Genomic DNA, 24,535 nt, shown 5'->3' on the forward strand with positions numbered 1-24,535 from the left:
AAATTTTGCTGATTGACGGGGACCTGCTCTATAGCGTGTTTTTGGAGGAGGGAGATCACCTCCTGTTTGAGCAGTGTGGAATGTTCCTGTGACATTGGACGGTGCCTTGGTGGGATATTGGGTGGGGTAGATGTTAGCTCGAGACAGTACCCTGACCGAATAATTTGGGTCACCCATTTGTCCGATGTTATGGACTACCAGGTGTGGATAAAGTGTCGCAGTCTGCCCCCGACCGGAGTGGGATGGTCTGGGGGGAGCGAGGGGAAGTCATTGTGCGGGCAGTGTGGCAGAACGGGTGGTGTTGGTTTTGCCCCTGCCCTTATTGTTGTTCCACTGTATCCACCCCTTTAGTAGCCCTTTGAGAAGGTATTTTGAGGAGGGGACTTGTAGGAGGTAGGAGGCGCTATCGGTGGAGTAGCCTCTGCCTGTGCTACGAAAGGACGAACGCCGAAAGGAGCGTTTAGGGGTCTGGGATTGTAATGCCCCCATAGACTTTGCTGTGTCCGTGTCCTTTTTCATTTTTTCCAATGCTTCGTCCACCTTTGGCCCAAAGAGGTGTTGTTGGTCAAAGGGGTGATTTAGTATGGATGCCTGGACTTCTGGCTTGAACCCCGAGATCCTGAGCCAGGCATGACGGCGAAGCAGGACACTAGTATTTATGGCTCTAGAAGCAGTGTCCGCTGCATCAAGGGCACATTTAACGGAGGTGTTAGTAATGAGCTTTCCCTCCTGTATTAGGTCATGAGCTTTACGTTTGTGTTTCTCCGGGAGGTGCTGCATAAGAGCCTCAAGCTCATCGTAGTGTGCTCTGTCATAACGCGCAAGCAGCGCTTGTGTATTCGCAATGCGCCAGATGTTTGCAGCTTGCGAGGCAGTGCGTTTACCAGACTCATCTAAGAGTTTTGATTCCTTATCTGGCGGTGGAGCCTCACCAGAGGACTGGGAGTTAGACCGCTTTCTAGCCGTGGACACAACTAGGGAATCTAAAGGAGCAGGGCCCTTAATGTATGTAGGGTCTGTGGGTGCTGCTTTGTACTTTTTTTCTATTCTGGGATTTAAGACCCTGGCCCTGACAGGGTCTTTGAACACCTCTGCAGCATGTTTGGTAACACCCTTAAGCATGGGCAAGATGGCTGTGGACTTATCCTGAATATCAAACGTATCCAGTAAGAAGTCGTCTTCCACTGGTTCGCTATGTAGTTCCACCCCATGATAGTGTGCTGCTCTCTGCACTAAGTGGTGAAACCCTAGTGAGTCCTCTGGGGGAGATGGCCTGGATGGGTAGAGGTCATCTTGAGGCACATCTGGTATGTCAGGGTTTTGGTAATCCTCCCATGGGTCTGGGGTCCCCGGTGGTGTGGGGTCTATTGGGGCGTCCGCTGGATCATAATCTGGATCCCCGTAATCCGGTTCTGGGGACGGGGTTGGGGAGTGATGAGGCAAGGGTGGCGGAGACCTGGGAGGGAGAGGAGGTGGAAGAGGTGGTGGAGGAGGAGGCGGAGGAGGTGGTGGGGAGGGCACTCTGAGAGGAGATGTGGCAGAGTCCTTCCGTTTGGGCGGTGGAGGAGGAGCTGGTGTGTCAAGACGTCTTTTCTTGACAGACAAAGTCAATAGCCCAGTCTTTGGATCCTTTGATAAGGTTTTTTGAGAAGGATCAGGTGTAAAAAGGTCAGTTGCCGCCGCTGGCGCCGATGTTTTCGGAGCCGAGGATTTGGGTGGTTTCTCTGCGCCATGCTTTTTTGGAGCCTCCGTTTTTTTCGGCGTCGAGGTAGGCTTCAACGCCGGAGCGTCGGTGCCGAGGGATTTATGTTTGTGTTTCGTCGGCACAGAGAGTCCAGGCTTCGGCACCGGTGGCTTCGGAGTCGAGCTGGGCGTCACTTTCTTCGGTGCCGAACGGTGTTTATCGGCACCAGGAGTAGGCTGGCTCGAGCCCGAGCTGCCGTGAGACTTGTGAGGCTTCGACACCGGGCCCGAAGGTGGGGTGATAGAAGCTGTGTGTTTGGTTTTCCCTAGGCCCGAAGGCGAAGGTGTAACCGGAGTCTCTTTGGATATGGGCGCGGGGGTGGGAGGGGGTAGAGTACTCACGACCCTCTGCGCCGGTGTGATGCCCTCCAGGTCGGAGTCGTCGGCCTCAGAAGCGCTGACGAGGTCTTCCTCCTGCTCGGTGTGTTGTTGCCCCGAAGCCCCGGTGTCGTCTCCGAAGATGTCCGGTGGAGCCGCGGTCGATGAGTGCGCCATGGTGCGTCGAGCTCTTCGATCCCGGATGGTCTTTTTTGATCGAAAAGACTTACAGGCGGGGCAGTCTCTGGCCTCGTGTTCTGGAGAAAGGCAAAGGTTACACACCTGATGGAGGTCGGTGTGGGGAAATTTAGACCCACATTTTGGGCACTTTTTGAACGGAGTCCTTTCCATCGGCCGGGACCGGAGTCGAGGAGGGCCCGAAGGCCGGTGCCGATGTGTGGAATCGAGAAAAGTGCCTCTACGAGAGATGAAGAAGATGAAGAAACTCGATGAACGAGGATTTTCCGTCGAGGCTGGAACCGTAAAAGTTCGAAGCCGGAGCACGAAGTATCACATCCGAGCCCGATGGCGGAAAAAAACAATCTGAGGATGGAGCCGAAGCCGATGCGCAGTACGGACCGAAGGAGGAGTCACCGAACTCGTGACTTCCAAAGACTGTCCAAAGAACAAATACAAACTGCAAACATCCGGCCCAACACCAGATGGCGATCTATGCAAAGTGTACAATCTGCAGCTCATATGCCTCGAACACATATTTTTACCCTATTTCTTTACTTTTGATTCAATCGCTGCACCCACGTTGTTGACACGCTTGTAACAACAGTAACAGAAACTAAAAGAAATGGTGGTGGCTGCTTACAGCAGAGACTGGGAGTGAGAGAAAAAGGAGGTTGGGCAGAGCAGCGAGTGGCTGCAGGAGGAGAAATTAAGCGTTTCCCTCAAGTCATTGTGAAAGTTATTTGAGAAAAAAAGAGTGCTCGGAGGCTGTAATTAAAGCCACCCGAGCAACAATACACGTAGCATGGGGTGTCGCCATGCAACGTTACAAAATAAGAGAAGGTGGTACTAAGGATAGACTAACAAGCCTTTTGACTAATAAACAGCCGCAGTCTACAGTGGACAATGACACAAGCCAATGAAAAATGTGGGCGGGAGTGGGCGGAGCTTCACATCCCTAACTCAACACTACATGCATCGCAGAGCAGCGCATGCTTGCTGACTCTAGGCAAGACCTAAAAATGAGCACAAGTGTATAACAATGCAGAATGTTTCATGCCATCCCAAAGCAAAGCCGAGGTTTCTTGAAGAAACTTTGCTCGTGAGGATGGTCTTTTGCAGTAGCCAAAACGAATGGCTGGACAGCATCTCTTTCTCACATAAAGATGCTAATATTTTGATTGCGGTATCTCTCAGTGCTCGCTGACTCATGCGTTGGTGGAACCTATGAAGTTTTGTGGTGCCAAAACCTATGTAACTCTGCGGCCAAATAAAGTAGCACTATCCACCCTTGACGGAACATAACCTAGGCATGCCACAAGGCATTCTCAGTGACTGAAACAATGACCATCAGGTAGGTACTTGGTAGTGAATATTTGAAAGTGAAAGTTCACCTGGGAGGTTGGAACACTGAGAGATTTCACACGTTCCAAAGAGGGTTTTGAAAGTGATCATGCCACACTTGAAAGCCTAGATTTACTTCTGGGTGCCTCAGGAACCTCAGAGTCACCATAAACTTGTAGAAGATGTGCACCGAGTAACCAATGTCAGTATGGAAGGTCTTCTTTTCAAAGAAAGAGACCATGTTTGACAATTCTGGACTGTGAATTTGATGAAGTGCTTCTCTGAAACCCTATTCAGTTATCATTGTAAGTTGACACACATAAGGCTAAAACTCAAAATCTCTCACAATGAAATGCTGAGGTCTACTGAAACTAGAATTTGTTATTTTCGGACAAACAGGCACAGCATTTATGCTGCAAAAAACTACAGTTCCCTAAACCGATTACAATAATCTACTACTAGCATAGAGTTCAAACTTCTCAATCCTCCTAATGCTGTAATCACACAACCAGAAACTAAAGCGCCAGAAATAAACTGTAATGATAAAGCTGTACTTTTTTTTAGAGGGGAGGTGACGGTGGTGGTTTCACCCAACTTTATTTGAAACTATGATACAAAGTTGCCTTTATCAGAACACTGGAGCTGTTTACATTTTAACCCTACAAATGACTGTGAAACCTGAAGAAAGGAAGAGTGCCACAATCAGCATTTCCTTGGAGTCCGTGTCAACCTTGATCTTCTGGTCAAAGTCAGAGACCTCAGGGATACAAGACCAGATGTACTGAACACTTGTCGCAAAGCACTGGTTATGATTTGCAACCTTTATTTTTGTGACCAGGGTGGTCTATTGAAGCTGACCTTAAAGGTCGGTTTGCAAATTACAGAATGGTAGTGGGTCACAATTCGACCTGCCTCATGAATATTAACGAGATAGGTTAGAAATTGTGCCCACTGTGATTTGCTGCCATAACATGAATAATATCCTGCTAGGGTCAGCAGACCACAATGTCTGCGCCTGCTTTTAAATAAACAATCACATGAAAGAGGGGACCAAGAGCTCATGAAGGTCCAGCATACATGTTCCAAGGTAAATATCATCAACAAAGGGTATGCAGTTCTGGGAAGGAGGGTATCCAGTCAGACACAGGAACCAGAGGTGGGGCGGTTTCCTTTGGAACTAGGGCCCTCACACACCCATGTGGGAATCATGCTTCATCATAGGGCTTGCTCGTCGGTCCAGCGCTGCAATGCCCGACTGGCACCCTTAAGGGGGCTCTTTATCGGAGATCTTTTGTCCCATTGCCGTATGTGAGGTGTAAGTATAGGGGCGAAGGTGTAGATTGGTAAAAAATATTGTGTCAATGTATAGAAGAAGTGATATAAAATACACTAAGTTAATCTCTGAAAATAATTTTAGTCAATGAGTATCCATGTCCGGTTCAAAAGGTGGAGGGTCTCAGTAGAGACAATGATCTCTGGTGGCCAAAAGGGTTAAAAGGTCAACATGTTTCTTGCTATCTTGGAGTCAATAATGATCAAAAGGGCAATTCTTCACGACCGGTGGATTCTTATCTACACAGTGTTTGGAACTCAGGGTGAAATGTATGGTAATCCAAACACTAAATACACTATATAGGTGTACCGTACAAAATGTACCAAAAGGCTGACCTGTACCTCAAAACAAACATGAGTATAACAATAAGGGGGATGGGAGCACACTACTTCACCTCCCAGCACAGTTCGCCCCTTAGCGTCAAGGTAAATGCAGTTCAGTTTAATTGCTACTTGAATTTTTGTTGAAGTGTTTCACCAAAGTTGGTGCAGGTTAGTGCTGTGAATCTCTAGACACGTGCTTCTGGATATCATCCTTCATCAGTAGAGATACAAAACGAAATTCTGGGGTTTCTGGGAAAGCTGCTACAATCCTCTAAGGTCTCTGTACCTCTCCCTGGCGCTCGGGTGCATCTCCAAGAGCTCGTCAGCTCAGTGGCTCAAGGGAGCCTTTTAAAACAGAAGGGGGATGGGAGCACACTGCTTCACCTCCCAGCACAGTTCGCCCTTTCATTATTATCTCTACAGATGAAGGATAATATCCAGAAACACCTGTCTAGGGATTCACAGCACTAACCTGCACCAACTTTGGTGAAACACTTCAACAAAAATTGAAGTAAGCATTTAAACTGAAGTTCATTTACCAGGAATCTAAGGGGCGAACTGTGCTGGGAGGTGAAGCAATGTGCTACCATCCCCCTACTGTTTAAAAAGGCTCCCTTTAGCCACTGAGCTGAGGAGCTCTTGGAGATGCACCTGTGTTCCAGGGAGAGGTACAGAGACCTGAGAGGATTCTGGCAGCTTTTGCATTATTTATTTGTCACTCTGTGCCTGGAAGGGTATTTTTTTACTTATACTGTGTGCTCCCTTGTGTCTGGACAAAGCTATACCTCTCTGAAGAGCTCTAATTAGAGCAAAACACTGTGACAGGAGTTGCTTTTACTCATTTCAGCTTGGCTTGGTTGGTATTTTACCAATTCAAAGCTGTAATACTGTGCCTGGAGTGGTAAATGGCTTTTGTCATTTCACAGCTCGGCAAGGACAGCACTGTACTAGTCCTATGCTTAAAGACTTTGCTGTAGAAATGGCAAAATACTTTGTCCAACTCTATCTCGGTGTGGATAGCACTGTGCTAATCCTATGCTTAAAGACTTTGATAGAAAATCAAACATTTGAGGTGAGCAGATCTAGAGTGTCGCTGGTGTTGAGAGTGCTCTATACAGGAGCTGCTTTCCACCTAAACTTGAGAACTACCCAGAGTTCTCTGCTTCTTTTTTGCATACATACACACATATATATATATATATATATAATATATATTTTTTTATGCAGTCCGTCTTTCTCAAAGAAAACAAATACTTTTACAAACATTTTTAGGAGCAAGCAGGGATCCCCAATACCACGGCCTGCTCCTAAGAAATGCTTTATTTCATATCCATAACGGGGAATTTGTGAACAGGTTATCATCTACTTTGAATTAGTGGTAAAATATGAATGTTTTGCGACTGAAAACAATAATACCTACCTTAAGGAATTGTTATTTGGAAGGGACGCCCTTAACACGACCCTTCTAAATATCGATTCCTTATAGTTTACTAAACCCATTAGCCATTTAATGATTGGGAAAAATAAAATCTGAATCATTAACTGGGTTTAGTACATTTCAAAAAGCGTTTTAACAGGAGCAGACTCGCAGATTTACAGGAACTTCGGGTTTGCAACCGCTAAAACACTTTTCCTGGAATAACAAATGCGTTCACAATGTTTGAAATGTAAAAAATAAAAAGAAGTGGAACCAATAGAAAAAGATTTGGACATATCGAAAATCAGTGTATATCTGCATTGGAGAGCAAACCTTCAGCCTGCGTGTATTTTTTTCTAAAAGGCGGTATCAGATGGCTCTCATTACCCGGCTATCTTATGATATTCTTCATCACAGGGTATAGGCACTCAAAACCATTTTGTTGTAAACATAATTATGTTATTTGCTCAATTTAGGTCCTTGAAACGGTTACAAAAACGCATTATACTACCACGACTAAGGAAAAACAAGACACATTCACATTTGATTGACCACTTTTGCCTAAATACATGCAAGTGTACCTCACTTCTGTTCGGAAGGAAGCATCACCCCATCTGGTTGTTTCAGCTATTCTGCTAAATAATCCTTCACAAATTCGAGGAATCAAGCCAGAATCACCCTATCACGAAACAAAAGCAAAAGCACATTACTTACATTGACAATCATATAAAATAGATTTGTTAAAGAAAACATTACTCTGAATAAGAGGTAAAAAGTCAATCATAAAACAAATCTATTTTGGTAAGACTTGATGTTGCTAAGATATTTTCTTGCATAGCATGCAAAAACGAGCCAAGTTACACAGCACATTGTCTCTAGTCCTCTTCATCAATATGTTCTTTAGCAATACCAATTCTGGTGGTTTTAATCTTCATTTACAGAAATTATGTATGTAATAAACCTTTAAATCTTTGGCTTCAAATAGGTCACTCTAACACCACTCCAGTAGTGCCTCAGGCTGGCATAATGCTGGATCTGATGAAACGGTGGTCATTCTCAATATGCTGTGTGGCTCTATGGCACAGTGGAGCCCACCCAAGGTGTTATGGAGAGAATATAAGGTATATTATGGGCATCCACTAAACAATGATGCCAAACCATAGGACTCAGTCCACACATGTAAGCAGTAGTTCGTGCCGTTCTTTAGGCATCTATTGCAGGCCAGTATTAATTCTTGATATACTGTGGACATTAATACATCGACACCTGCAGTAATGCGGGTATTTGCGGTACAGAGATAATTTTTGACACACACTGATGGTGGTGAACACAGCATATTGGAGTGGATCCTGGCTAGTACTGGTAGACATGGTATATTAGTGGCAAGTAAATATTTTTCCAAGTAAGTCATTTGAATATACAAACAGGATCAGAAGAGAAGAACCAGTGTAAATAAATATATGTAAAATGCAGCTGTGCTAGAATCCCCTCTCTTCAGACCTACCCAAACTAATTATTTTGGGACGGAAAATCCTCTGCATGGTAAAAGACGTGTACCCCTGCCTTGAGTGCCCAATTGTACAGTTGTCTGGATCCCGAATGCTGATTTATATTGCCAAAGGCAGACACGGATCATATAAGTGCGCCAAGATATAGGCCTGTCTCACGGCTGTGGTGTTGTTGGACCAGGAGGGGGGCCCAAAGTGCTACCCTCATAGTTGTGGAAGGCTACTGCCTTCACCAAGAGTTAAGCAGTGCGAGTGTGGTGATGGTAGAACCATGTAGTGATCAGTAGGAGTGAACAGGGCCTTTTTACCCAGTGTCACTGGAGTGAGGCCTAGAGGCTCACTCATCTTTTCAATCACCCTTGGCCTACATCAGGTTGATGTGGAATGCTGCGCAGCACAGGAGTAGAGACTTTGCACTGGATGCATTTGTGCCTGGGAAGGGTACAGTACAGGGTTAGGGCAGTACTGTGCAGTATATGTGTGGTTAGTGCAAGTACTGAGTGTTGGAAGGTGGATTGTAGGGAGTGGTAGGTAGGCACCTAACACCAGCAACTAGGCCACCAACACTTTACTGGGTCCTTGATAGGGTCTCTATAAATTAGTCCCTTGCTCAACACTTGGTAGCTGACACCGAGCAATAAGGCTTAACTGAGGAAACAGGCATGTAAAGCATTTACAAATACAGTGAATAAGTAAGAAACACAATAAAAATCCCACACCAATTTATAAAAATAGGAACTATTTTTAACCTTAAAATTACACCAAAACCATGAAAATCTATTGTAGGGGACCGGGGATATGAATTTCTAAATGATAAATACTTTCTAGTGCTTAGAAACCAATAGCGCTACTTCTGGACATCTGGTCGCACTTGACTGGGACAAAGTCAAAGATTGAGGCCAACCGCGATGGAGCCCTGCTCAGATACCCCACATGGTAGACATCAGTCAAAATGTTACCTTCGGACTTGGAAACATTTCTGGAGCTTTTCCAGCCAAGGGCCCTCGCTGCTCTCCACCAGGCCGGATTCAGTGAGGGTTCGCCAGCTTGAAATTCACCAAACTCCCATACACTCAAAATCCATCATGGCTGATATTTCAGCAGAGCAGCAAGAGCGAACTAAACCAAAACTTAGAGTAAGGCTTATTCCCATAAACTGCCCTGCTCACATCTGTGAATTTCTTCCTTAAGCCTCCCATCTGGCAGGGAGAGGGTGTGGCCCTGGCAGAAAGGTTTGCTTGACCTGATCTTCCTTTGAAGCTGATGCTTTATGGCCCAGCTCCTTGCTCTGGCATTCCAGTGCTCCACAGAGCTCTCACCATCAGATAATCTCTGCCAGGCCACTTATCACCTAATCAAGGCAGCCTGGCTAATCCCTTCAGGGCTGACCAATCAGGGAAGAGTGCCAGAGGCTAGACTTTGGCTTATAGAAAAGAAAGTCTAACAACTTCTTTTCTGTACAAGTTACGATAAATTCAACAATGCAGAGTTGCTGGATTTATCAATACCATTCTGTTCAGCCTTTGAATGATATTTTCACACACTCCTAGCAATAGCTATGCGCCCATAACATATTGCCATGTTAGTCTACTATCTTCAAGGGGGAAAAATAAAATTTGCAATTTCGTCCTCACCAGGGTTTATAAAACCTCTTTTAGAAAATCCCTTGCTCATAATTACAGGTCCCCCACCCCTGGCACACCTAGGGGAGCCCGACCGGAGGGGTTCCTAATATGCAAAAAGGATTTTGCTCACCATTTCACAGTGCCCACAGCACCAAAATCTAATTGTTGGGAGAAAAACAAATGGGCAGCGTTCGCTCACCAGAATTTATAAAGCCTCTTTTATAGGGACCCTTCTTATATTTACATGAACCCCAACCCACCATGGAACACCTAGGGGAGAGGTTGGGGGTACCCACAATGTAAACATAAGGTGGATTATCACTCTTAGAGTGCCCATACCACCAAAGTCGAGTCTGCAGTGAATTTAACGTTTAAAAGTAGTGCTGCAATTCGCCCGGAGGCCAAGAGGTGTCTCCTGAACATCTGGGAGCCAACGGACCTGCCACCGAAGGGAAGGCTCTGGGTGACGCTTGGTCAAATGGTGGCTAAACGGAACATTGCCAGACTCTGGGGAAGCCCTACTCCACCAAAACTCTCGGACTGGCATGGCGACATGGACTTGTGCATGCTGCGAGAAAAGACTGTATATATTGCGAGAGGGTGCCCCAGGAAATGGGGGGAAGTATGGTCCAAATGGAATGACTTTAGGGGTGGCATTTGTGAGCCGCCTGCAGTCGAGCAGGATGATGCAGGGGCTATATAGGACTCCCACGTTTCAGTGGCTCCCGGGGCTGAGGTAGGGTGCCGCAGCCGCCCATGGGTACAGAGTATATCTACGGTAAGAGTGGTGACTGGTTTAGGGACGTTTGGGGGGGGAGGGGGGGGGGGGGGGAGTAGTTGCTCGTTCGGCGCCGGCGCCGTTGGGAGCTCTCCGTTTGTTTATGGTTTACATAGAGAAAATGAGGCCTGCATTATCCTTCTTTAACTGGGGATACGAATGCACTTTCTAGCGCCGCCGTACCCCCGGGTTGACGGCACTGGGCTGTGTTAGTTAAGACAAAGTGCATGAATGCAATATGCGGCCGGCCCGAAGGGTTGTAGGCCAAAGCTGTGTATCGTAAACATAACAATAAAGGTCTTTAAAAAAAAAAAAAAAAAAAAAAAAAAAAAAATGAAGTAGTGCTGCAACACAGGGCTGCTTTTAAAATAACCTCAGGCTCTGAGCAGTGCACATATGCAAGTGCAACAAAGGCAGCTGGATTATCACAAGCCCCATTACTAGGGACTTGTAGGTAGTTTTCATCTCCTGGCCATATTATCTACTAGGGACTTCTAGGGGAGGTCATGCCAAATAGAAGTATACCTCAATGTATGTTTTTGTGTTTAACATAGCACTGGCCCTGGGCCTGACTAGCAGAGCCCAGGACACAGTCAAAGTCAGTTACCACCAGTTCCATTCAGCACCAAACAATGGGAATGAACAGGCCAAAACGGGTGACTTTCTAACTCCGAGTGTACGTATGCCTGAGAAGGATACATTACATGAGAGATAGTGCTGTGCAGTGTGTGCGCAATGGAAGCATGTGCTGGATGTATGTGTGTTTGCATGAAGTACAATACATAAAGGTTGATGTGTTGTGTAGAGCCCACATGGCGAGTGTGTATATTCTCAGTGTGTGTGATTCCTAATAGCACACCCTGGTACAATACAGAAAACCTACAGTAATGAACAGTACTCACAGACTGAATGTGTGTGCTGGATGCATGTTTGTCTGTAGCGGCACAATGCATGGAGGTAACCGTAATGGAGAGCAAGTGTGCTGTAAATGTACATAGAGTGCATGTGTGCCTGCAATGGTACATTACATGGAGGAGTCTGGGTTCCATTTTGGGAAGCCCACACCTGCCTGGTGAACACATGAGAAGTAGAGGAATCCCCTCAGACAGATGTGTATTACTGCATTTCTGTGAGCTAGGTGGGACAGACACTGGAGGAAGGGGGGGGGGGAAGAGACTCTCCCTTTACACTTCAAAAGAGTGCTCTTTCATTCAGTGATTGATCACAAGTAAGGGGTCTGGAAACATCTCAGGAAGGGGATTGGGCTTGTTGGGCCTGTCAGCCCTAGGGTGGTCTCCCCTTCTATTTTTGTATCGTGCCTCATTTTTTCCACCCTCATTTTTATGTTGGACTAGGTCTCCGGGCGCCTTTTCATTGCCAATCAGTGTTAAGGTGCAGGTGCTCCCTTCTCCCAAGATGGCTGCCACAGACCCCTGCTACTGCAGGGTGGTCGTTTTTCATAGTAGCACCCTAGCTGCCAGGAGCTGGCTGGGACCCACAACAATGTTGCGACACCAGCCCGCTTTTTTGTCCCATAGGTAGAGTGGGGAAGCTCCTGGAATATGCTGGAACCTTCTAGAAGGGAGGTGGGGTTTTACTTTTGCCGCCTTGGCTAGAGGTCACCTGACCTAGGGCTACTTAAGAGTGGGAGGGAAACTTTTGTGGGGAGTTGGCCATTGGGGTGAAGCAGAGCTGGAAGAATCCACCAGGAGTGTAGGCGGTAGGGCCTAGCCAGGGACTTATGCCTCTGAGAGTGACAGGATTTAGGTACTGCCTCTTAAGTGAGTGAGGTGCCCTGTGAATCCCACTGATCTTGTCCAGTAGTAGGAGGACCCAGAGACTCTCTTCCAACCTGACTAGGAAGGACCTAGTCGCCCTCTCCATCCCTACCCCTGTAACAGAACCCCTTAAGGGCGCCAGATACATCTGCGCCAAAAGACTTCATCTGTCAACTGAGAACTGAAACCTAACTAAGAACTGAGACTGCATGACAAGAGCGAGCTGTAAGCCTTGAATGCCAGAGCTGAGACTGCGTGTCCAAGCTACCCTATTGAACAAAATACTAAGCCGATTGCCAAGTCACCGGGGATCGACCAGGTACTAGCGCTGTGACCCCCGCGCTCCCTGCCCTGGTCTGGGACCCCCGGCAGCGTGCTCCGCTGAGCACTTTACCCCCATCCTTAATTTGAGCCCCCCCCCCTGCGACGACGAAGCCAGCGCGCTCACCGCCGCGGCCTGGAGGAGTGCCCTGCTGTGTCGCGAGGCCCAGGTGAAGTCCGGGGCCCCGTCGCTGCCGTGTGAGGAGGTGCACAAGGTCGGGGCCGAGTTCCCCCAACGTCGTGAGGACGGACGCCTGCTGACGCCGAGACGGAGGTAAGCCCGGAGGCCGAGATCCCCCCTGGTGCGCCCCCTGCTGGTCTGGAAACCACACCGCACTTGGCCCGGGTTGTCCCCTCCGTGGGAGTCCCCTCCCCTGCCTGCGCGACGGAGAGACCCCGCCGAGGGATCCTGTCCGTGTCCCCCCTTCTGTAATACTGAGCGCGGTGCTCTGTGAACTGCACCGGAGCATAGGGACCCGCTCCTCAAGTCCGGTCACCCTCCCCACTGGAAGCCGCCCAAAGAACTGACTGACATTCCCCTCGTGTGGCGCTTCACGCCACCGACCCTGCTTCCCCAGCCGGAGAGACCGGGACTGCGAGTAGCGCACTGTGTTATATGCTCTGCTCGAAAGTAAATTACATGCCAAGGAATGCGAGTAGCGCACTGTGTTATATGCTCTGCTCGAAAGTAAATTACATGCCAAGGAATGCGAGTAGCGCACTGTGTTATATGCTCTGCTCGAAAGTAATTACATGCCCAGGAACGCGAGTAGCGCACTGTGTTATATGCCCTGCTCGAAAGTAATTACATGCCCAGGAACGCGAGTAGCGCACTGTGTTATATGCTCTGCTCGAAGGTAATGATATGCAACTGATTACGAGTAACGTGTTGTGATAACTGTTCTACGCAAACGTTTCCACATGCAACTGATTGCGCGTAGCGCTGTATTTTATATGCCTTGCTTCACAGTACTAGGGGCCAGTGGTCACGAGGAGCGCTCAGTTCGACAGGCGCCATGTTGATGAACCCAATGTTCCCCCTTACAAGTATTACGCTGTGTTAGACGGCCTGTTCAGGGACAGACTTTACATAAGCGCGCACAGCGCTAGAATCTCCTGCATTTAACCAGCGGGCGTGGGTACATGAACGAGGTTAGGCACTGCATAGATATCACCCAGAGTGTCGCATGTACTGAACGATGGTATTATGATTCATGTATTACCTTGTTATTTCCTGAACTGTAACTGACCAGCTATACTTGGATAAACTTGAAGTATTTGCATAATTTAAACTGTGTGGCGTCCCTTATTGTGGACTCTAGTCCATGAGAAGTGTGTGGTGTAAGGTTGCTTAACACATAGCCCTCTGGTTGCCCGACCGGCTCGCGCCACGTTACCGCCCTTAGGGCCTGGTGACCCCAGGTTCCTACAGGGCTGATAAGGGAATCATAAAGAGTAGGGCTGTTAGACCAGGATTAACCTTTTAATGCACATATCATTGTGTTGATGTCCAGGTGTGAAGTCTGTTCACTCCCATGAACTGTGTTGTGAGTCTATCAACTTAGGATTCTTTACTGCTGTCACTAACATGCTTTCAAGAGAAAAGGTGTGAAGAAAACATGCACACTTAAAAAGAAAGCAGATCCCCATTATAAAACTTCAAATGACTCGGACCCTAAATCACATTTGGTGTCTGTTAAAAAGACTATAAGAAGGGGAGGTTGAGACCCCGAAATATGTCATCTGCAAAGCAGTCAAATGGGCTGTGTGAGAAGGGGAAGCTCTGCAAGATTTCTGCCTGTGACCAGGACTGGGGGAAAAGGCCAGTCTACCTGCTAGGTAAGGGGTCATTACCCAGGGAAAACAAGATCACCTGCTCTGGAGCCTGGAGCACAAATGCTTTACCAGACCAGTGTGCCCTGCCATTCCAGTTTGAACTCAGCCATATGCAAATCAGTCTTGACCCTGCGCCCCATGGAAACAGTCCAGCCCAAACTGCCAGGCCAGGTCCTCCCTAGACTGGAAACAAGCATCCTAGGACCGGTTTCGTGGTTTCATCCCTCATCAGCCAGGATAGCTCGATGTCAGTGGCATGGAGAGCACAGGACACACGTCTAGGCATACCCTTCCCACTCGGGGTAACATATGTGTGTCTTCTACTGGATGCAAATAAAGCACCTTCCTCTACAGAATGACAATTCCGATCTTGCATATTGAAAAAGACAGGCTTTGGCCCATATTTTCTTTAGTGGAACCAAAAGGTCAAGGTGAGGGTCAGTGATGCACACTCCAGAATGTTTCCGATTGGAAGTCAAACAAGATCGGGCTGTCCTCTGAAAACAATTGATTGCCCCTTTACTTACCCTCCCTCCCACTCGCAGACAAACCCGTCTTCAGGATAGGTATACAAATGTAAGGTAACCGAGGATACTTGCATGTACAAGACTGTGGTGCGGTTGGCACCTCCTGCGACCGCCAAGTAGATAAAATACAAAACAACACAGGTATGGCCTAATTAAGGAAACCGTGCTGGAAAATAGACTGACCCCCATGACACCACATGGGTGGGGCCTAGATGGAGGGATTTATACATACATTTACATACCTACAGGCCAAATAAGGTATGCATGAATCATAGACCTTCAGATATCTCCAATGCAAATACACACTAACTGCGAACATAGGCTCGACACTAGAGAGAGGGCCATTGTGGAAGAATGTATGGCAAAAAACACAAAATCTCCAAAATCTCTATGTTAACGGTCAACACACAGATGAGCCTAACAGCCTATGAAGCAAACGGAAGCTTCGTATTGGGACGATAGAAGATGGCATGTGAGAAGGGGTCCTCAGATTTCAAAGCAATCTGTCAGTAAAAGCTAGCTTTAGGACTGTAAAACTCAAGATACTTCACAGAATGTATAACACAAGGGACAAAGTAGACACGTTTCTACATGCAGTATGGGGGTGTGCGGTTATAGAGGATAGGCAAGACGTTGGAAGACATGGTGGGTCAGGCAAAATAAATCACGGCATCAATCTTACTGCTGGGAATCTGGGAAGCATCGGACCTGAACAGACACCAGAGGCCACCGGTGAATCAGGTTTTCATTGTGGGGAAGTAGCCTAGAAACAGGAGTGCCCATAAAGACCAAAAGCCTCAGAATGGACACTAAATGTTGACTGGTGTACAGCCACGAAAAAATGATATTTGAATACTGGGGCTGTCCTAAAAAAAAAAAAACCACGTCAAAATCTGAGGGATGGGTGCAAAGTAATTGCGAATTTCCTGCACACGGATGGCAAGACCTCTCTACAGCAAACGATTATGACAGAGTGAGAAAAGAGACGTGACATACACGTCCTATGAACCTATAAAGTGGACCACCCTTACAGTATCTGTGGATAACAATGCTACGGGTAGAAATATGTTAAAACCAATGTTTACATGTTGCAATTGCCTTTTGTATGTGATGGACGGGGTGCTGCTACTGATGAGTCTTCTGAAGGCCAGTATGTCTTGGGTCTGCCATAGGTTGGTGGGAAGGGTGTTTCAGGTCTTGGCGGCTAGGTGGGAGAAGGATCTGCTACCGGCGGTCGTTCTTCGGATGCGGGGGACTGTGGCGAGGGCGAGGCCGGCAGAGCGGAGCTGGCGGGTGGGGGTGTAGAAGCTGAGTCGTCTGTTGAGGTATGCTGGGCCGGTGTTGTGGAGAACTTTGTGTGCGTGGACGAGGAGCTTGAAGGTTATCCTCTTGTTGACGGGGAGCCAGTGCAGGTCTCTCAGGTGTGGGGAGATGTGGCTGCGGCGGGAGATGTCGAGGATCAGACGTGCCGAGGCATTCTGGATGCGTTGCAGTAGTCTCTGGATCTTGGCCAAGGTTCCTGCGTAGAGGGAGTTTCCGTAGTCCAGCCTGCTGGTGACGAGGGCCTGGGTGACTGTTCTTCTCATTTCGGTGGGGATCCACTTGAAGATCCTGCGGAGCATTCAAAGGGTGTTGAAGCAGGATGAGGAGACGGCGTTGACCTGCTTAGTCATGGAGAGGATGGAGTCGAGGATCACCCCTAGGTTGCGCGAGTGGTCAGTGGGAGTCGGGGCTGATCCTAGTGTTGTTGGCCACCAGGAGTCGTCCCAGGCTGAAGGGGTGGAGCCGAGGATGAGGACCTCCATCTTGTCCGAGTTTAGCTTCAGTCGGCTGTTCCTCATCCATTCGGCGACTGCCGTCATTCCTTCGTGGAGGTTGGCGGTGTGAGGGTCTTTGGTGAGGGAGAGGATCAGCTGGGTGTCATCGGCATAGTAGATGATGTTGAGGTCGTGCTGTCGGGCGACGTGGGCGAGGGGTGCCATGTAGATGGTAAACAGTGTCGGGCTGAGGGAAGAGCCCTGGGGTACGCCGCAGATGATCTTGTTGGCAATGGAGCGGAAGGGGGGGGGAGGCGGACGCTCTGAGTTCTGCCAGAGAGGAAGGATGTGGTCCAGTCTAGGGCCTTCTCTTGGATCCCGGCATCATGTAGGCGTGTTCGTAGTGTGCGGTGACTGTTTCTCCGTTGTCAAGCAGGGCCCTGATGTAAGCGGTGGCGGCAATGAGGGTGGTTTCGGTGCTGTGGTTGCTGCGGAACCCGGACTGGGACGGGTCCAGGATGCTGTTCTCCTCGAGGTAGCGGGTCAGTTGTTTGTTGACGATTTTCTCGGTGACCTTCGCCGGGAGCAGGGAGATGGTTCGGAAGTTCTTGAGGTCCGCCTTGGGATTCTTGAGTAAGGCGTTGATCTCGGCCTGCTTCCAGCTTTCCGGGAAGGTTGCTGTCTCGAAGGAGATGTTGATTACTTTCTGGAGATGGGGTGCGATGGCTGTGCAGGCTTTGTTGAAGATGTGGTGAGGGCATGGGTCTAACGGTGATCCGGAGTGGATGGTGTTCATGATTTCGTTGGTGTCCTCGCCGTTGATGCTGGTCCAGGAGAGCAGGCGATTGGTGCAGGTGGTGGTCGTGGGGGCAGTTGTTGTCGGGGCGGTCGTGATGTTGAAACTGTCGTGGATGTCTGCGATCTTGCGGTGGAAGAAGGTGGCCAGCGAGTCCCACAGGGACTCGCTGGCCACCTTCTTCCGAAGGCAGGATGTCGTTGGTGTTGGAGAGTTCCTTCACGATGTTGAAGAGCTCTTTGCTGTTGTGTGCGTTGTTATCTAGGCGGTCTTTGAATAAGGCCCTCTTGGTGGCTTGGATGAGTTGGTGTCTGCGGGTGGCGTTCTTGTGGGCTGCGTAGCTGTCCGGAGTTCGTTCGGGAGCCAGTTCTTCTCCAGATTTCGGCATGTTTGTTTGGAGGTCTTAGGTGAACCAGGTGGCTTTCTTGCTGGTGTGGCTGTTGGAGGGTGTCTTGAGTGGTGCGAGGGTGTTGGTGCAGTTGTTGATCCATTGTCTGAGGTTGTGGGCGGCGGTGTCTGGGTCGGTGGAGTCGGTGGGTGGGCTCTGGGCGAGTGTGGTGGTTAGCTGGTCTACGGTGCTTTGCTCCAGCAGCGTCGAGGCATCAGTTGGGTGCGGTGGTGCGTGGTGGGCTTCCTGAAGGTGGAGTGGATGCAGTGGTGGTCGGTCCAGTGGGGTTCGGTGGTGTGGTTGAAGGTGATGTGGGGGCTTGCGGTGAAGATGGGGTCGAGCGTGTGGCCAGCGGCGTGGGTGGGTGTTGTCACGAGCTGTCTGAGTAAGAGGTTTGCGAGGTTGTCAATCAGGGTAGTGGAGTTGGTGTCGTTGTTGTTCTCGAGGTAGAAGTTCAAGTCCCCGAGGAGGATGTAGTCCGTGGAGGCGAGGGCGTGTGTGCTGATGAAGTCGGCGATGGAGTAGCTGAACTGTGGTCGGGGTCCGGGGGTCTGTAGACGAGGGTTCCTCTGAGGGTGGTGTTGGGGTCGGTGTGGATCTGGAAGTGCATGTGTTCAGCAGTGCGGAGGCTGTCGCTGGTGTTGGTCGAGACTCTGAGGGTGTTCCTGGGGACGATGGCGTGTCCTCCTCCTATGCCGTTGGTACGCTCCCTGCGGGTGATCTTGTAGCCTTCCGGGATGGCTATGGCGATGTCGGGAGCTGAGGTGGGGTTTAGCCAGGTCACCGTCAGGAAAGCGACGTCAGGGGAGGTTGAGTCGAGAAGGTCCCAGAGTTCGACGGCGTGTTTGCGGGCGGAGCGGGTGTTGAGGAGGATGCATCTGAGGTGGTTGGGTTCTTTGGTTGGCGGTTTGGCGGGCCGGGTGCTGGTGAAGCTGCAGTTCCGGCAGGTGAAGGGTCCTTGGGTGCGCTTCAGGGTGGCTGGTAACAGGTATGTTCTCGTCCGGGGTTGAGTGCGTGGAGGGTGCTGGCATCATAGTGTAGTCGGGCGTTGTGGTGTTCGCGGGGGCCAGGGGTTCTGGCGCTGGGCGCGGTCCAGGTGCGGACGGGCGCAGACTGGCTTGCCTTAGGCACACCTTTGGCGCACCAGCGGCACACCTGCTGCGTGCTTCCGCAGCGCAGCGGCCGCCATAAGAAGGGGAGGTGAGAGGGAGGAGCAGCTGGGAGGGGGGCGGGTGGCGGGGGGTGACGACGTGTTGGCGAGCGGGGGGGCGTGGCCGCAGGGGACGCAACGGTGGGAAAGGTGGCAGACAAGCAAGCGGGAAGAAGCGGTCACAGAGAGCAGAAGCCAGATACAAAATACAATTAAAACGGTCACATAAGCAAAATGAGCACAATTAGAACGGTCACATAAGCAAAATGAGCACAATTAAAGCGGCCACATTAGCAAAAGCAGCACAATACAAAATACAATACAATACAACTCTAGGGCAGAAAAGCAAACCTACGGCCTACCACTGACCACCAGGGATGAGGTGCAGGTGGCAGCCTGCGGGTGAAGGCGGGCCTCGAACTCAGCACTCACCAGTAGCTGGGCACAGGAGCACGGGCGCAGTCAGGTGGAGCTGCGCGGCATGGGGGGCGACCTGCCTGGAGACAGGGTCAAGGGTCGCTTTCACTGCTGCGCAGCGGCTGCCATAAGAAGGGGAGGTGGGAGGGAGGAGCAGCTGGGAGGGGGGGGGGAAACGACGAATGGGCGAGCGGGGGGGGGCGGGGCCGCAGGGGACGCAGCGGCGGGAAAGGCGGCAGAGAAGCAAGCGAGAAGAAGCGGTTACAGAGAGCAGAAGCCAGATACAAAATACAACTAAAACGGTCACATAAGCAAAAGGAGCACAATTAGAACGGTCACATAAGCAAAAGGAGCACAATACAAAATACAATACAATACAACTCTAGGGCAGAAAAGCAAACCTACGGCCTACTACTGGCCACCAGGGATGAGGCGCAGGTGCTAGCCTGCGGGTGGAGGCAGGCCTTGAACTCAGCACTCGGCAGTAGCTGGGCACAGGAGCACGGGCGCAGTCAGGTGGAGCTGTGCGGTATGGGGGGCGACCTGCCTGGAGACAGGGTCAAGGTTCGCTTTATAGCTTTCAAAATGGCTAAGCCGGATACAATTTATTAAAATATTAGCAAAGGCGGAAGGTTATCATATCAGTGTATAATGCTTGCATCAACAACAAAAACGAAAGGATTAGCTCAGAACTACCCCAGATGCAAATGCAGTGCAAACGTCAAAATACGTACAGGATTGCCCATCATGGTATAGGACTTCCCAGATCCAGTCTGTCCATAAGCAAAGATACAGGCATTATAACCTTCAAAAGCGGAGGTCAGGACATCTGTGCCAAGATTTCTGAAAACCTGAAAAAAATATTAAATAAACATGATTAAAATGGTACAATGCTTTTAACTCTCATTTCACTCTCAGCTTAAATTCACTAATTACTTTGTCAATATGTCGGCCACCAGAGGGCCTCATCGATCCATAAAACAAGCACGCACTTAATTTCTAAAAAGAATTGTACAGAAGCATTATGGGGGAAATTACTTCTAGTCAAGTGCCATGTAGATGAAACCATTCTCCATATCTTTACTGTGGTGAATCTCACTTTCAGACCTAATGGGCCTCGGCCGTGATGGCCTGGGTCGTTTGTCTCTGACGCCTCAGAGTCTGTCCTACTATTGTTCTGCAGATTGTGCCAAAGTGAACCCCTTCAGCACTTGACTCTCAATGGTAGTGGTGGCAAGCTATCACAGGCTTCGAAAGAACGTAGTATGGGGGTGCAGCAAGCTCAGAACGTATCACCTAGCATTGCAATATCAGACTGCCCAACCCAGAGCTGCTCATTGATAAAAGAAAGTACTATAAAAACAAGCATTTGCAATGCAGTAGGTCTCGCATTTGCGAGAGTTTGAGCTATTTGCATTGCAAATGACAATGCCTTTTATTTATGTGTTGGTATTTAAAACATAAATAAAAGGCATTGTCATTTACAATGCCAACAGCTTAAACTCTCGCAAATGCGAGACCTAATGCATTGCAAATGCTGGTTTGTAAAAGCGCCCATGCTGCGCTTTCACTTTAATGGCAGCCACACCTATCTTTAGATGACCCGCGTCTATAGAGAGGTGCATGGCCGCCATTAAAGTGAAAGCGTGGTCTGTTTGTACAGTTGACAAACAAATGTGTTTTTTAGTAAAAGTGCCCCATGCCGCACTTTCACTTTAAAGGCAGCCACGCCCCTTTCTTTAGACGTAGCTCGTCTAAAGAAAGGTGAGCGGCTGCCATTAAAGTGAAATTGCAGTATTGGGGGCTTTACAAAAAAAAAAAGCATTTGTTAAGCAGCATAGTGCATGCAGAAGTGCAGCGTTGTGCAGGGAGCATTTCTCAAAGTTAAAGCGCAGCGTCCATGATCTGACGCCGCGCTGTCAGGAAAACAGGGTGGGTTAGGGAGTGCCTGTCATGCCTGCAACATCAGCTAGAATAAAGACATTAAAGAAAATAGTGCTCACAGAATGTAGATAAAACAGACCGTGTAACAACACAAGTAAAATGTCCAGTCCTCATGGGAGGTTACAAATTCAGACAAGGCAGTACCAAGAAGGGACTACTAAGCCTATTCATGAATCAAAAGCAACCATTTAGAAAGGACAGTAACAGGCGCCAATATAAAAGATGGGTGGAGCTTCAAGTCCATACCCGAATACAGCCTCCCAGAGCAGAGCATTTGCTGCCCAGACTCAAACTAAAAATTACAGAAAACTGAATACTACATACTACAGGTCATAGAATGACACAAACCCTCCATTCACATATTTATACCTCGTCGTCAAGCAATTTGGAACTCCTTTGATGTCACTTTTGATGTACCTTAGTGTGAAAACAATCAATAGACGAGCACCAGCAGTTGGCATTTAGCTGCTGCCAGCAAGCTCTGTCCTCAGAGTAGAGGAGACATGGTTATCAAGGTAACTACAGGCACAGAGCTGACAACGTATCATCTCGAAGCACCATGTGCCCTAGACCTCGCACTTCCTCTGTGATTGGGCTGCTGCAGAATGATTTTGCGACTGATACAGTGCCAGAACCTCCTAGCACACTGGCATTGCAGCTCCTCCAGAGCATACAAGTTCCACTAATAAAATAAATTACAGCAGGACAAATCTCTGGCAAATCCCGGTATAATAAAAATCTAAAGCTGTTCCGATGTGAATTAAAACTGCATGAACGCAGGGGTGGAAGTGAAAAACGCAATCTCCCTGATTTATAAAGGGCGCAAAAAGCAAACAGTGCAATGTGACTGGTCCAGAAATATTGTCACAATGGCAAGAAGAGCGACTCTCAAACCATGCCCCTTGTTGTGTGGGCCTCTTTTGTTTTTGCACTCACGCGGTGCAAGTTGCGGTTGGTCTAGTATCCTGGACACGGACTAAGGTGTCAAGTACGGGGGCGGCCTGGCCCGATATTAAAAGGATCATGGGTGTGTGATCTAACAAAACCCCTCGCATATATGATATATTTCAATATGGTGAGGTAGAGTTTCACAGGACACATGGTATATTGGCTGTACAAATTAAGAATGCCCTGAAGAAGTTCACAGTGTTGAACGAAACGTATTGGCTGTGTTGTTTTGCTGTAACACTTGGATCTATAGGTCTACTGTACAAGCACAGTAAAGAAGATATGGAACATTCTATATTTTGATTTAGACTCTTTCATATTATTATATACTGTTGGTGCACCACTATATGTATTTTTCTTCCTTGTTATGGAGCCAATAGAAACTCCAGTGTCCACAAAAGCAGTCTAGTTAAATAGAACCTGTATTGAGCATTTTCTATATAAGAAAGGTGAAATATCATCTCATGCCCAAGTGCTAGGACATGGTAATTTGCAAGAGAAGTAAGCGGAGCATAACCTGTGCCTTCTCAAAAGAGGCCAACTTAATCAGGCTCTAGCTGAGCGGGAAGATTGGGCAGGGTTATTAAAAAGCTCCATGGCTCCCAACCTACTAAAAAAGTGTGCTTAATATACCCAAGCCATGGTATAGGCTCGGCGTTATCCAGGGCCAGACAATCCTGGAGAATATATTTAGAAATTCTAGTTTTGGTGTTTGACAGATTTTGGAGCAAAGTAATAAGGGAACCGGACACAAAATGTTCCCTAGGAAATGTAGTACCACTTGGGAGTGACAAAAGAAGGTTGGCGCTCCCTGCAAGATCATCAAGAGCCTTCAAAGGAAGCTGTTCTCTACAGTTTAGAGTCTAGTGCAATCACAAAACCCCCACACCCCAGCCCTGCACGTGGCAATTTAAAGACACTTCGCTTTATATAAAGTAATTATTTCCCTCCTTGGTCTGTGGCCTAACAGCGCAAAGCAAAATATTTTGTCCATGGCTCTATTTATTTCTTGCACCCTCAGTACGATCTGGGACTCCCCAGTTAACCTGTGGGTCAAAGGGCAGTCCAAATAACAAAAACGTTCTAATTTGGCGACTGGAGCTCCCTGATTAAAAAAGGTTTTAGATTTAGTTTTATTTGGCCCACAAACCATTAATTGAAGACTTCTGCTTGTTAATCTTCAAGTGTAGAGATGACAAACGCCACAAAGGCGTCCAGGGCTTTCAGAAGGCTGACTGCAGTACTGGCTAATAGGACGGCATCATCTGCGTAGACAAGCGAATGGATAAAACAAGTGCCTGCCCTCGGGAAATCCAATTTCTTTTGGAGTAGGTGAGCTTCTAAACTGTTTACGTAAATGAGAAACAAAAACCGGGTGAGTATGCAGCCCTGCCGAAAACTTGGATTACAGTATATAGATGACGTATGTTCTCCCCCAGGGCCACAACTGATCTTAACCGAAGAGTTCCAGTGCAATCTCCAAAGGACAGCAACCCAGGGGCTCTTTCACCCCCAGATTGCCCATCATATCTCACAATTTGGACCAACTTGAAAGCAAACAACAGGTCCATGAATGCTAGGTGTAAAGAGCCTTTCATGGACTTGGTGTACTTACCAACAATGAGTAACATTGTTCAACCATGCTCATCGTCTGAAACTGTATTGGGCTTTAGAGAGGATGTTATTTGAGATAGCCCAAGCCTCTAGTCGTGCCAATAGGATTCTACCCAGGAACTTAACTGTGAATCCAGATGAGAAAGTGGCCTACAAATGGAGGGGTCAGATCTAGCACCTTTTTTTACAGATAGGTACTACAATGGCCTCTTTCCAAGAGGAGGGCAGTGGCCCAATAATGGCAGCTATAAATACACTGGTGAGTGTTGGGGCCTAGAGGTCGAAGTTCTCTAAACAGGTCTGCTGGGACTCAATCCAGCCCAGAGCTTCCCTGCACTGGCTTTATTTAACAGCCACCTCAATTCACAGAAATGGACTGACAGGTGGTATTAAACCATCGAGGAGGGGGGGGGGGGGGGGGGGTGGAAGTGGGACGTTTTACAGTTAAGGCCTGCAAGACAGCTAAGCAGACACTGGCGAAATCCTCAATTAT

At 48.4% G+C, this 24,535-nt stretch overlaps 1 protein-coding gene across 2 annotated transcripts in view; it reads right to left on the reverse strand.

Annotated features, from left to right (window-relative positions):
* The window catches only part of KIF16B (kinesin family member 16B), a 1,684,060-nt gene that overhangs the window by 1,453,429 nt on the left and 206,096 nt on the right, over positions 1-24,535 (reverse strand). For both annotated transcript variants that reach the window (XM_085612707.1, XM_085612706.1), the window contains exons 4-5: positions 20,271-20,387; positions 7,237-7,334 (exon numbers count right to left, since the gene is read on the reverse strand). In XM_085612707.1, the coding sequence (XP_085468833.1) occupies positions 7,237-7,334; positions 20,271-20,387 (215 nt within the window). The remainder of the gene's footprint in view (positions 1-7,236; positions 7,335-20,270; positions 20,388-24,535) is intronic.

The sequence above is a fragment of the Triturus cristatus genome, chromosome 6, assembly GCF_964204655.1.
Source record: "Triturus cristatus chromosome 6, aTriCri1.1, whole genome shotgun sequence".
In the NCBI taxonomy this organism is placed as follows: domain Eukaryota; kingdom Metazoa; phylum Chordata; class Amphibia; order Caudata; family Salamandridae; genus Triturus; species Triturus cristatus.